The 15,094-nt window shown below is 39.8% G+C and overlaps 1 protein-coding gene across 1 annotated transcript in view; it reads right to left on the bottom strand.

The window, feature by feature from the left end:
* The window catches only part of SYCE3 (synaptonemal complex central element protein 3), a gene marked incomplete at both ends in the record, with an annotated part of 81,379 nt that extends 69,929 nt beyond the window's left edge, over window positions 1–11,450 (bottom strand). The window contains 2 exons of the mRNA XM_083351887.1: window positions 5,041–5,149; window positions 11,436–11,450. Of these exons, the coding sequence (XP_083208013.1) occupies window positions 5,041–5,149; window positions 11,436–11,450 (124 nt within the window). The remainder of the gene's footprint in view (window positions 1–5,040; window positions 5,150–11,435) is intronic.
* Window positions 11,451–15,094: the final 3,644 nt, after the last annotated feature.

The raw sequence follows: 15,094 nt of genomic DNA, 5'->3' as shown, positions 1-15,094 counted from the left end.
GCCTTTGCAAAAATGTTTTAAGAATAATATGTAGTCTGTTTTTCTACAAACAGGGTTGGAGCAGTCAGGTGGCCTATCATGTCTTTTCCATTACTGTTATTCTTGGGGTTGGGGAAGGGGAGAATCAGGAACAAGGAGCTTGCTCAGAATTCCTATAGCTTCCTATGTCCACAATACTCAAAAAATGTATGTTTTCATATAGAGATAATTCTGAAAATCTAATCTTTTTTTTTCAGGTGCATCCACAGGACTAATGAAAGGAAACATGGAAGCAATGTGTGCTGCTGTACCTCCTGCTTTAAGAAACAACTATGGGTGTTCAACACTCAACATTTGTATCAGTGCAGAAATGGATTCTGATCACACTATTTTTGACTGGGTGATGTAGTAATTAAGAAAAAACGGAATGAAAGAATGATTACTAATTACCAGAAAGTAATTAACAGTAACTCTATTTTGGCAATATGGTATATTTGCCATGTACTGTAGTTGAACTACCAACTTCCATGTAAAGGAACCCTCTACAGAGAGGTCTATGGAGATTCTCAGTCATCCAGGTCAAGAGCTAAAGCAGCTTCTCGAATGAGAAGCGAAACGTCTTCAAAGAAAAAATAAGAAAGTCCAGCGCCTCTTGAAAAAGCACCTTTGGGACCTCTCTAAAGACATGCTATCTGAATTATCAATAGTTCATAAATACAGTGCAGCTACATGCTCTATGAAGCTTCTTTGTCTTATATTCATGGAGATAGGTGTCAGCTATGCCTGGGGAGTACATGTTCATGAAAATATATCACCTGAGTGGGACTTATATGCACAATAAAACTGCAATAATAAATAGTAGCCAAGGTGTATTATAGCAAAATGTAATAGAAACCTCCTTTCAGCGGTCTTTGTCTCCAGGTTCTGTATTGTTGACAGAGCAGTCATGACAATGATCACTTCTCAATCAGCTTCACTGGAGATTTCAAGTGGGTGGAACTTCAGCCTCCTTCTCTGCATGCATTGCATGACATGTTTTGTGTCTGGAGACTTGCAACAACACTAGTGCAGTTACTACCATAAAAACGTACTCAGCACTCTTACTCACTCTCATAATAGGTTAAGATGCCCTCCTATCTTTTGAACACAAGGAAGAGAAAGAGACCTTGATCCAAACAGCCCCTCTGTAGCTTGGTATACATATGATTTTTGCATCTACCCTAATGTACTACCTTACAAGGGTAACTTTTCACTCATGAGGATTCACTCCCCAGTCTTGAATCCTTTCTGCTCTTTTGCCTGCCACTTTCCCATCCCCCTCCATCCTCTTGAACAGAAGAGAGTTAAGCAGATTCTTAGCTTCTATCTAAGCAGATTCCATGTTTCTATCTCGTCACTTTCCAAAGATGACTTATCTCCTTGTCAGTCAATGCCAAGAATTTCAAACATATCTTCTTCCACTCTGCTAATTTCCCTAGTATGGGTAGCCGCCATTCACTATTATTTATCTCATGTGAGAAGGTACTTTTCCCTCTCCAACTCCTCATGGCTTGCCTCAAATCAGAAAAAAGAGAGTAACTATCTTTATCTTCTACCCAGTCATCTCCTAGTAATTATATTATTCTATTTCCATCTTTGACTTTAACATACATTCAGATATCCCATCTCTTTCCTGAATTGTCTATTAACCTGACGTTTTACTGTATATACGGATACAACCTGTTGTTGTTGGCACGCTGAGATTTGTCTTTCTAAAATTGATCCTATGTGTGAGTGCCATCTTGTGGTCAAATTATTCTCATCTTACTTATTTGTGATTTAGGGCTGCACTCCTACAAATGGTGTTGGGAATAAACTGGATTGAATTTATAAATTTTTTCTTTCTTGTAAATATAGATAGCAATATCAAGATCAGTAACTTTAGTTTCAGTAACTCCTATTCTTAAGGTTATTAATTTTACAGGTTAATAGAGGAACTGAATTTGATAAGAATAAGTTCTGTGACGGACATCATCAATGACGAAAATACAATAAAATCATACTGTAGTGTTTGAAAGCATTTCCATTGAAGAATAAAAATTGAAATAGACACAGCTCAGAAACATATTTTTAAAATGTATTTTGTCAAGACTAACTTTTCCCAGGTCTGAATTTCCACCAGAAATTTCAAAACCAGCTATTGCTTTGGTTCAGCACCTTTAGTCTCCTTCAACATTTCCTGCCAGTTTTTCTCCATTTCTTCCTTACAAGTGAGAAAGGCATCTTCCAGACGTCTCATTGAATTGGCCAGGTCTGGATTAGCACGCATTACCACCATATCATAAGCCATCCAAGTAGCCTGCACTGGGACAACCCAACAGATAAATTCAGTGATACAATGGATGAATTTGAATGGGATGAATGAGAAAGTAATAAAAAATAAACAGTAACAGAACTGCCAATTCTAATTCCAAATATTTTTTCAAATGTCTCTATTATACTACAAAAAATAGTTTATTCATCTATTGTTTACCATTTCACTAATCCTCAAGATAGTTCTGTGTCACAATTTTTAATTACAAAAGTTCTTGTTCTGACTACATGTGCATTCCTGATTACTTTTAACATGGACACTATATGCTGTAATATACAGAAATGTGATAAACAAATTTGTTAAATAATTAATCACACAATATTAAGTCAGACTATTAAAAACAGTAGTGTGGTTTTTTGAATGAATCAGGAATTGCTCCATTAAAAAAAATTAAAATCTTTCCCGAAATGCATTCCTGATAAAAACAGGAATATGTTATTATTGGAGGGTTTTTTCAGTTTTTTCTAATTCACTAAGGTTTCCAATAATCCAATATTCTTTCATGAAGTAAAAAACCTAATCTGAAAAGAAGCATTTCAATACAGAGTGTTAACGGATAATGGATTTTAGATATTTAATCTCCCCGCACGCACACACACACATATTTAACCAAGATAGTTAAACAAAAATTTACTTTCTTTACTAGTGTGTTTCTAATCGGGTCTGCACATATGCAAAATGATATTTCTTGTAAGAAATTATTTTAATTTAGTACTTTAAAAAACATTCTTCTGAAAAATAAAAAGAAATGGTGGTACTTATATATGGAAAAATACTTAAATGAGTAATTTATCTGGTAAAAGAAAAGTAAGAAAGTTCATAAGAACAAATGACATTAAGCTTCATTTCATAAAATACTAATCTGCAGAAACAGATCAGGTTAACAACTGTTCTAGCATAAAAATTCACAGTTCTTAACTATGTGCTACATATAACCAAAGCTACCAAATGAAAATGCACATACAACAGAATAGAATAGAATAGAATAGAATAGAATAGAATAGAATAGAATAGAATAGAATAGAATAGAATAGAATAGAATAGAATAGAATAGAATAGAATAGAAGCTGGAAGGGACCTTGGAGGTCTTCTAGTCCAGCCCCCTGCTCAAGCAGGAGAACCTATACCAGTGATGGCGAACCTTTTAGAGACCAAGTGCCCAAACTGCAACCCAAAACCCACTTATGTATCGTCGGGTACCGGGTGAGCGTGGCGGCTGTAGTAATGGCAGATTGGGTGGGACTAAAAAGTTCAATCAATTCCAACTTTGTGAGATCTTTTTTTCCCTGCGAGAAGTTGAAATTGATTGATTGGACCCGTTTTTGTTTTTGTTTTGCACACAGCGGCAGAGGCCTAAAGTGAAAAGGTGTTATAAAACCCAGCTGAAGGCCTGGGACAAGGGCGACAGCAGGCATGCCCACAGAGAGGACTCTGAGTGCCACGCATGCCATAGGTTCACCACCACAGACCTATACCATTTGAGACAAGTGACTGTCTAGCCTCTTTAAAAATCTCCAGTAATGGAGCACCCACAATTTCTGGAGGCAAGCTATTCCACTAGTTAATTGTTCTGTCAGGAAGTTTTTCCTTAATTCCAGTTTGCTACTCTCTTTGATCAGTTTCCAACCATTGTTTCTTCTCTTGTCTTCTGGCATATTGGAAAATAAGTTGATTCCCTCATCTTTGTGGCAACCCCTCTAATACTGGAACACTGCTATCATGTCTCCCCTATTTCTTTTCTTTAGACTAGACCAGGGGTAGGCAACCTCGGCTCTTTTATGACTCATGGACTTCAACTACCAGAATTCCTGAGTCAGCTATGCTGACTCAGGAATTCTGGGAGTTGAAGTCCATGAGTCATAAAAGAGCTGAGGTTGCCTACCCCTGGACTAGATAAACCCAAGTCCTGCAGCCATTCTTTGCATGTTTTAGTTTCCAGGCCTTTGATCATATTAGTTGCTCTTCTCTGAATTTTTTCCAAGCTCTCAACATCTTTTTTGTGATATGGTGACCAAAATTGGCTACAGTATTCCGGGGTGGTCTTACTAGGGTTTTATAAAGCGGTAATAATACCTCTGTTTATACAACCCAGGATTGTATTAGCTTTTTTGTTGGCTGCTGCTGCACTCATGTTTAAGTGATCATCCACTAGGACTCCAAGGTCTTTCTCACAGTTACTGTTTTAAAGCCTTTTTCCTGCCTAAATGTAAAATTTTTGCTTTTCTCTACATTGAAACTCATTTTGTTGGATAGAACCCATTGTTCAGGTTTGTCAAGATCTTTTTGGATCCTGAGTTTGTCTTCTGGGATGTTGGTTATCCCTGCCAGTTTGGTGTCATCTGCAAATTTGATGAGTTCCCCTTCAATTCCCTCATCTAAGTCACTGATGAAGATATGGAAGAGTACTGGGCCTAGGATGGAATCTTGTGGTACCCCCACTGCTTACTTCTCGCCATGTGGATGTAGTGCTGTTGAGTTCAGTTTGCCAGCCAGCTACAGATCCATCTGGTGGTGGTGGTGTCTATTCCACCTTTTTCTAGCTTACTAAGGAGTAGGTTGTGGTCTACTTTGTCAAATGCCTTACTGAAGTCTAACAAGTTATTCATAAGCATTGTAATCGAAATGCATGTCTACAAAAACTGCAATAAATTCTTATTTCTCTAAATTGACAATTTGTTAGCAATATACACTTGAAGAATATGTCACACCTGATAATTTTTCCATGTCTTCCAGAAGTTTTTCCAAATCCCTGTTCAGATCCTCAAGCATTTTTACCATGTTATCATAACTTCTTTCACAGGGTTCACATTTAGCCACCTAATGGGGGGGAGAAAATGGTATTAAGAGTAGTGCACCTGTGTGAACCAATATTTAATGCTTGCAATCTAGTGATTGTTTTAATATTTGTTAATATTTATTTTAAGCATTTTATCAAACCAGAAGATTCCCAGCATAACTTAGAAACAATAAAAACAGTTTGCAAGTGCCAACCCAATCAGATTGCAGAGAGCATTTGAGATTGTTCTTAGGTTTGATTGAGCAGAGCCTTTCAGAATGCCAGCTTAGCGTTGCTGTTTTTTTCCCCTGAGAGGACGCTAAAGAAAGATGTGGATTCCAGAATCCACCTCTTTTGCTAGCATCCTTCTCTTCAACCTTCTGGATGTTCTGAAATCCTGAGGCTCAGAGTCTTTAGCATTTTCTCCTTGGAGGATAGTTGCTGTTTGCTTATAAGAAGCTTCCTAAGAAGGCCACCCAAACCATCTCAGGCCAAAGAAAACTGGCAAAAGAGGAGGGCTTTGCCACTGGAAAGCTAAACCTGCTAGTTAGCAAAGATGCTATTTCAAACACTTCAATGATCTAAGGTGGGTTCCTCAAACTCTTCAGTTCATTGACTTGTATAAGTTTTTTGTATGAAAATAATTTAATAATTCTACTTTAACAAATAGTAGTGCAAATAATAATACTGCTCTTTAGTTAGTCCCATCAAACCTGGGGGTTGAGATTGACTATTTTGTGGAACCTTGATCTAAGGGTTCTTTCCACTATCAGTAGCATATAAATAATACAAGCTGTAGTACTGTTTGTATGTTTTTAAATCAGCAGAATGTTATATCAGAATGAAATATGCTACCCATTACTCTCCCTCTATTATACCTATACCAGGTTATTGAGCAAATACCAGATTTACACATTTTAAGGCTGCCCTTGAATATTAGAATAAAGGAGGAAATATTACAATACTGGTATAGTTAATGATGATTTATGCCTGCCTCACAGATGAATGGATGAGATAAAGAGTAGTGGTGGCGCAGTGGTTAGAATTGCAGTACTGAAGGCTACTTCTGCTAACTCCTGGCTGCCAGCAGTTCAAGTCCCACCAGGCTCAAGGTTGACTCAGCCTTCCATCCTTCCAAGATTGGTAAAATGAGGACCCAGATTGTTGGGAGCAATATACTGACTTTGTAAACAGCTTAGAGAGGACTGTAAAGCACTGTGAAATCTGATCTGTCCCAAAAGGATGTACTCTGTGTGCAAAATGATTTCCAGAGCTTCGGGCAGGAACTTAGCAGGATAGGCTGTAGGCTCACTTATTCAGAGGTCTTACCAGTGTATAAGGAGCAAAATGGAAAAGGCCAGCGTATAGCAGAATTTAATATGTGGCTAAAGGAGTGGTGTAAAGGAGAAGGCTTTGGTTATATTAGTCACGACGTCTGTAGCTGGTCCAATGAAAAAATGTACAAAAGAGATGGTTTGCATCCATCCAAGAAAGGGACTGAGTTACTTGGCAATAAATTCACAGCTTTTCTGGAGGAATATTTAAACTAAACAACAGGGACAGTGAGTTAATTGATACAGAACATCACTGTTCCTGGCAATCTAAGAAAATAGGGGAACCCAGGCACCACACAAGTTAAGTAGCAAGTGAAAAAAAGGGTCAGTCATAAAGAACTCAAATGTCTATACACCAATGCACAGAGTATGAATAGTAAGCAGGGTGAACTAGAAATTCAGGTAAATGAGGGCGGATATGATATTGTTGCCATTACGGAAACATGGTGGGACGAAACCCACAAATGGAACACACAGCTAGAGGGATTTAAATTATTTAAAAGAAACAGATTAAACAAAAGTGGAGGTGGAGTTGCTCTATATATAAGAAATAATTTTATCTCTACAGGAATAGAGCACAACAACGATGAAAACTGTAAACTTGAATGCATTTGGGTCAATATAAAAGGGGGGGGGGGAAATGACATTGCCATAGGTGTATACTATAGGCCGCCCAACCAAGCAGAAGAAATAGATGAACTTTTTGCTAGTCAGCTAACTAAGGTATGTAGGAAGCACATCACAATAGTAATGGGGGACTTTAATTACCCTGATATCAACTGGGAGACAAACCCTGCACCAAGTGGAAGATCAAGCAGATTCCTGACAAACCTAGCAGACAACTTTCTCTCCCAAAAAGTAGAGAAGGGAACTAGGGGATTAGCCATATTGGATTTAATTCTCACTAATAGAGATGAAATGACAGAAGGTGTCGAAGCCACAGGAACCTTGGGGGGAAGTGATCATGCAATATTGGAATTCAACATTCTGGAAGCACAAGCAATAGAACACAGTCAAACTAGAGTCTTGGACTTTAAAAGAGCTAATTTCAATAAACTTAGAGAGACCTTGGGAAGAATTCCATGGATGAGAATCTTAAAGGGGAAAACAACTCAAGAAGCTTGGGAAATTTTGAAAAGTGCGATAATAAAGGCCCAGTCTAGCACAATAGCAACAAAGAAGAAAAATAACAGCTCTCAAAAGAAAGCAGTATGGCTGCATAAAGAACTCTCTGATAAATTGAAAGATAAAAAGGACAATGAATGTATACAGTACAACCATGTATACATTGAGATTAGCTAAGTATAAGAAGTATAAGAAGTGGAAAGAGGGGCACATAACTAAGGTAGAATATCAGCAAATAGCCCTTGCCTGCAAAGATGAAGTGAGGGGAAGCTAAGGCTCAAAATGAACTAAGGCTTGCGACCAAAGTCAAAAATAACAAAAAAAGCTTCTTTCGATATATAAAAAACAAGAAAAAAGTTAAGGAAATGATTGGTCCATTAGTGGGTGAAAGTGGCAAAAAGGTGACAAGCAACAGGGAGAACGTAGAACTATTTAACTCATTTTTTGCATCTGTCTTTACACAAAGGGGAAAAACAGTCCAACCTACCAAAACCAGTGCCATAAAGAACAGAATAGAAACACAAGTTAAGATAGGCAAGAAAATGGTAAGTGACCACCTGTCCAGCCTAGACGAGTTCAAATCACCAGGACCAGATGGATTACACCCCAAGGTTCTCAAGGAACTGGCAGACGTGATCTCAGAACCACTGAACTATATTTTTCAAAGATCCTGGAGCACTGGGGAACTACCAGAGGACTGGAAGAGAACTGATGTAGTTCCCATCTTCAAAAAAAGGGAAAAAATAGATCCAGGAAACTACAGACCTACAGCCTGGCCTCAATACCTGGGAAGATTCTGGAAAAGATAATCAAACAACAAATCAGCGAACACCTTGATGCAAACAAAGTCATCACTAAAAGTCAACATGGGTTTGTCAAAAACAGATCATGCCAGACAAATCTTTTTGCATTCTTTGACCAAGTGACAAAATTAGTGGACCAGAGGAATGCTGTAGATATAATTTACTTGGACTTCAGTAAGGCATTTGATAAAGTAGATCACAACCTACTACTTGATAAGATAGAAAAATATGGGTTAGATAGCATCACTACCAGATGGATTCGTAGCTGGCTGACAGGCCATACTCAGCATGTAGTCCTCAATGGAACTGCATCTACATGGAAGAAAGTGTGTAGTGGGGTGCCCCAGGGCTCTGTTCTGGGCCCAGTGCTCTTCAACATCTTCATCAACAATTTGGATGAGGCGATAGATGGGGAACTCATCAAATTTGCAGACGACACCAAGCTGGCAGGAATAGCCAATACTCCAGAAGATAGGCTTAAGATACAGGAGGATCTGGACAGAATCAAACACTGGGCGCTATCTAACAAAATGAAATTCAATGGTGAAAAAAGCAAGGTTCTACATTTAGGCAGGAAAAATCAAATGCACAGGTATAGTATAGGTGGTACCCTGCTCAATAGTAGTAACTGTGAGAGGGATCTTGGAGTCCTAGTGGACAATCACTTCAATATGAGCCAGCAGTGTGCTGCAGCTGCCAAAAAAACCAACACAGTGCTAGGCTGCATTAATAGAGGGATAGAATCAAGATCACGTGAAGTACTAATACCACTTTACAATGCCTTGGTAAGGCCACACCTGGAATACTGCATCCAGGTTTGGTCACCACGATGTAAAAAAGATGTTGAGACTCTGGAAAGAGTAGAGAAGAGCAACAAAGATGAATGGGGGACTGGAGGCTAAAACATATAGGGAACAGTTGCTGGAATTGGGTATGTGTAGTTTAATGTAGAGAAGGGTGAGGGGTGACATGATAGCAGTGTTCCAATATCTCAAGGGCTGCCACAAAGAAGAGGGAGTCAAGCTATTCTCCAAAGCACCTGAAAGCAGGACAAGAAGCAACAGATGGAAACTAGTCAAGGAGAGAAGCAACCCAGAACTAAGGAGAAACTTCCTGACAGAACAATTAACCAGTGGAACAACCTGCCTCCAGAGGTGGTGAATGCTCCAACACTGGAAGTTTTTAAGAGGAGACTGGACAGCCATTTGCCTGAAATGGTATAGGGTTTCCTGCCTGAGCAGGGGGTTGGACTAGATGACCTCCAAGGTCCCTTCCAACTTATTATTATTAATTATTATTATTATTATTATTATTATTATTTGGTATATAAGTCTAAGTAGAGGTAGAAAAAATATGCTGGCAGTGCATATTTGTATCTCTTTGATATATAAGTCTGGGAACATAACCTATCTTCTGGCAGTTCAGATATTCTTTGGTACAAATTCTTCATGCCAGGATAATACTAAAGACTAAAGACATCTCACCCTTGTGAGTATGTCTGTACTGTATAAGATCTTGTTCTTATTTTCTGTTTGTGAATACAAATACTTTTATACACTAGTCTGAATACTCTTAATACATTTTCCAAACACTGAATGATTTGTAAATAATTTGTAAATTGCTTTCCAGTTGGAAAAAATACTGAATGCCTTTTACAACTGAAGGAGTAAAGACTTTATAGTTTCAAGATTGAGGTACATAGCTATCCCACAAGTATCAATGAATCTGAAATACTTATGGACTAATCTTATTGACAGCAGTAATAAAAAGTCATTCAAACCTATTTATTGGACTTGATTAGATTATGGATTAAAAGTGTGCCAAATGAAATACTCTATTCTGGGTTTACTATGTAAAATGCAATTTTAATGCATACTTCACAGAAGCATAAATATTTTTAATGATGGATAAGCTACTTTAAATGAAACAATCTATTTTTAAGCCAAATATGAATGTGAATCGTTCTCTATTCCAATTAGTTGGAATTTGGCTGTGGCTTCACTTCATAAAAATTGTTCATACCATAAAAAATTTGGATTGTGTTTAGTGTATTTAAGCAGAGAGATATTGAACATACTATCCTTCTAGACCACAAATGACATTTAGTATGATTGAACTATATAGGCAGACCTCTTTACATGAAATACAATTTATCATTCAGGTAATTTTTCTTTACTTCAGGGGTATGTACTTCTCTGCTGACAAAAACCTATGTTTATCTGCAAGTAAATTCAAATCGATTACGTAGGGACTTGATATAAATACGCAGCAGGATATTCACTTCAACGACCTTAGTTCCATGAAAATCTGTGTCGGCTTGGGGTATAAATTAAACCGTCATTATTATTTCCTGCCCCCATGAAGGATAAAATAATTTTTGTAGAGGACTTTTATAGAATCCTACGGGATAAACTTCTTCCCCCCCCCCCTCCGTTATTAAGGAAGACTAGCTTAATCTGGTTTGTTCCACTTATCTTTTTTTACAATACATTTCACTGAGGCTAAACACACGCAACACACACACGAGAAAGGACATAAATATTTTAGGTAAAATAAAAGATACTAGTGAAGGGATTTCATTACGCTTAAGGTTGATGTTAGTAATACTGATATTAAAATTCCTTAGCAATGCTGGGGCAATTGTGAGGCCAAGTGTAAAACCTTATACTAGGAACACCGGTTTCGTCGTTGAGCGGAGTCAAGAAACGCGAACTTCCTCAAGACTTCTCAACTACCGCCAAACGACTTGGCTAGAAAGGCTGGAAAGCGGAGACACGCGGGACTTTGAAAATACCCGCAAATAAAGTTTTTTTGGCCCCTTGAGTATCTTGGAAGTAGGACGGCAGCCGGGGTCCCTAGCAGCCCTTTCTCCTGTTCCAAATAACGACCTTCATATTAAACCAACCGGGGAGGGAGAGTGAGTCAAGCCAGCCTCCTCTCGGCCGCCCTCAGCCCCGTTCCGGTTTCCCAAACGGCTTCTAACGGCCTGCCCGTTCCCCTCCGCAACCAGGGTGAGCTCGAGCTGCTTCCCTTGGGCCTAGGCCAGCCGTCCTGGGCCGACCTACCTTCTCACCCGCCATCCCCCGCCTTTCCCTCCGGGCCGCTGAGGCTGGACCTCCGCTCCGCCGCTTCGCCCGACGAAGAAGGACGCTGCGCGGTTGGTGCGGGAGACGCCCTCACGCGCCTCTTTCCTCGGCTGCAGCAGCGGAAAGATCCCTGGGCGTTCGCACCCGGTTCTTCTGCCGACAACTTTCATCCAAAGTGTAACGTTCAAGGAAAAACAATTCACTGACTTTTCGCGCACGGGAGGACGCTTAATGTCTCACGCACAAGGTATATATGATTTTGTCGTTCAATTGAGAAAAAAATATTTCTTCATTCTGTATCAAACGCTGTGTTCTGATTTGACTTTCCTCCTCTAATGTTCATTTATAGTACTTGGTAGATTTATTTTTAAAAAAATCAAAGTTGGGTTTTAATTTAAGAATATTTTTATGAAAGTCATGGTTGTTCAATCATTAGCACACAAAATAGAAGTAAAAGTGAATGCATAGGAAAATTAATAAGCATATGTTAAGGTAAAAAACATACTTTATAAAAAACAGATATGAAGCAAAAATTAACTTTTTTAAAAAGCCATTAAAATCTACGGTAATGCAGAACTACAAAGGTATCCACATAGCTGAGCTCTTAACTCATGTGGATCTATGCACATTTGGGTTTTACTACCTCCTGCCTTATATTCTTAATGAAAAAAACAGAATCACTTGGGAAAATGTTACTGTGCTCCTCAACAAATAGTGCTGGCTATGTATTTTGCCTTTTTGTTAGCCATTCAAATAATGTGACAGTTGTGACTTAACTGAAATAGTCCAAGCAACTATTTGAAAATTTTGGAAATTTATCTTGCTATTTTTCATCCCAATGAGTTCAATTGTCTAGTTTTTCAGACAGGATTGAAACCCAAGGACTTAATGCAGTCAAATTTAAGTAAAAGGAAAAGAAGTTAGAGGAACCCACATACTGTTTATATTCTCCTTGGATTACAGCTAAAATAAGAAATCTGTCCCCATGCCATCAGCTCCAATAAGTTGAGTCTCCCTGAACTATCTTCTCTCACTCTTTTAAAGCAGAAATTAGGTTTTTCAGGAATATGGTGAACTAACAGCCAATCAAAAGCTCTGATTTTGTGTCTATTAAATGATGGTTTGTTTAACAATGATTTATTGAATAAGCTGCAATTGGCTGAGTTTGTTTAACATAGAGATATGTGTAATTTCCAGGGCTCTACAGAGTTGGGTACCTTTGATAAGTTTAATATATAAAGTAAGGGTTTTTTATTTTTATTAATTTTTTCTTTGTTTAAGTTTTGTTTAATTGGGTATTTTTCTTTAGTGTATATAGGTGTTTTGTTAATTTGCTTTGTACTATAATTGATATTTTGAAAAATAATGTTTTAAAAGAAAAAGGGATAGAAGGAAAATTCAAACCCCTATCAGGCTGGTACAATTTGCTTCTCTTTTCCATCCTTTAGGTCAGGGGTGTCAAACTCAATTTCATTGAGGGCCACATCAGCATTGCGGTTGCCCTCAGGGGGCCGGGTGGGTGTGGCCTGGGTGGGCGTGGCCTGGGTGGGCGTGGCTAGAGTGCGTATGGCCTACTGGGTGGGCGTGGCCAGCTGTACATGGTTCGCATCAAGGGTGCCTATGGGGGCCTGGGCAGGAGTGGGACAGATCTGAGGGTCTCTGGCAGGAGGAGGGTCTCTGGGCCAGGGCCAAGGCAGTGGGGGCCGTTCACTCACTGTTTCCAGGATGGCTTCGCGGGCCACATGAAACCACTTCGCGGGCCGGATCTGGCCCCCGGGCCTTGTGTTTAACATGTCTGCTTTAGGTTATTGGAGGCCAAAGGGCACCTGGTGATCCCCTCACTCCTGTTTGGAGGAATATGACTGTTGCCATAATCAGGGCTTCAGTGACTGAAGGCATAGTTTAGAAGCAACAGTTTGAGATATTTGGAAGCCTATCTTTGTGAAAGACAGGTGAAATGTTTGGACATAATAGAATGGCTATTCTTCCAAAAACATAGGCAGGCCACACAAGGATGCATGTAATCCACAGGATGTAAGATGTAGGCTTTTTGTAGAAGCACATGGAAGCATCCCCCGGCCTCAGATCCGGGTGGCAGCAGGAATGCAACAGAGAGGAGACAGATCTTTTCAAGGTGAGTCCAACGTGGCAGGAAGGGAGGGGGAAGCATGAGATGTCTTAGTGGGTCAGGAGGCCTTGGGGGCCTGTTCCATCGCTAGGCCCTCCATGGCCTTCCCCACCCTGAGATACCTCATGTTCACTTAATGAGCTGCATGTGTCTTAATGAGCAAGGGAGTGATCTCATTCGAGATACGAGATTCGCTCCCACGAGTTTTCAAGTTACGAGTGGAATGGGCAGGCTCCATTACACTCGTAACTCGAGGACTACCTGCAATTGCATTTGTATGGTTGTATGGATTCCTTGGTCACTGGCAGCACATATAGTTGATCTTGAAAAGGTATATAGAACGCTTTAAAATTTTAAATCCAGGGCTATGAACTGGATTAGAGATTTTTAATATATGTGTTTTAGGAGAAAGCAACGTTAAAACATTTCTCCATTTTTGCCAGGAAAACAACAAGGATATTTTCATCTGCAGCCTTGCTCGCTGGTTTCAGAGAATGGTGAGCGGGAGCAGGCAATCCAATCCCTGCACATTTAATTTATTCCACACTGATGGCCCTCATGTCATAGTGCCATAAACCAGTGACTGTCGCTGAATCTTGTTATACTCAGTAAATGAGGAGGAGCTAAGCTGGTTTGAGAGAGACTTTGATCTATTTCATCTCTGTCAACACTTAGGTTGCCTAAAAACTGGCCAGGGCCTCTGTGGTGGTTGTTCGGCCTCTCTAAGCCCTCTCCCCAGCCAGCAAAGCAACCTTTGCTATAAAAGCTGGCGGACAGCTATAGATGATGGGTGTTGGTGTGTAGGAGAGAGGGAGGGAGGGAGTGTCCACATGTAGGAGAGAAGGAAGGAAGGATGTGTTTCATTTGGGGAAATAAACCACTCGGAAGTAGCCAAAAGCAGCTGGAAAAAAGAGCTCCTTTTCTCCAGGAAAAGGACTCACAAGGAGATCTGTTCTCAGATCTGTTCCAACCACTAAGCGCAACTAAACGGTGTATATCTACATGGAGTTAGCCAATAAGGGGGCTTAATTTCACAGTCTGAGAATGGGGACCTGCAGAGATTTGGCTGCTTTGCAGGGATTTTGTGGTGTCATCCACCTGCTTTATGACATTTTCCTGATGTCACAGAGAACTGGAGGGGGAAGCTCAACTCTCCTGGTAGTTCGTTGACAGCTGTCTGGCGGTAAGTGGAGCAAGTTGTGAATGAGACTTTCCCCTTGCAGAGGCTCTGTGAATCAGACATTCTGTGATTTGGAGCGGGATGAAAGGGCCAGGATCCCATAGCTGCCCTGAGTTAGGAGTGGACTGACTGCCTCATGGGGTGGGGGGGAAAGGGGGGAATTGGAAGGTAGAGAAAGTGCTCAAAAAAGATACACAGTCTTTTTACTGCCTCTAGTTGGAAGACATTCTACCTTTTGTAAGTCCATCCGTTGCCTTTCACAGAGTAGTAGCTCGTTTAAGGAGCGGGGGATGGTTTTTTTAGACCCCCATCTGCCTCTGTGTTCTCCGT

Source organism: Vipera ursinii (assembly GCF_947247035.1).
Source record: "Vipera ursinii genome assembly, chromosome: 2".
Taxonomy (NCBI): Eukaryota; Metazoa; Chordata; class Lepidosauria; order Squamata; family Viperidae; genus Vipera; species Vipera ursinii.
Note: the sequence above shows the minus strand (reverse complement) of the source record. Positions and strands in the feature narration are given on the sequence as shown.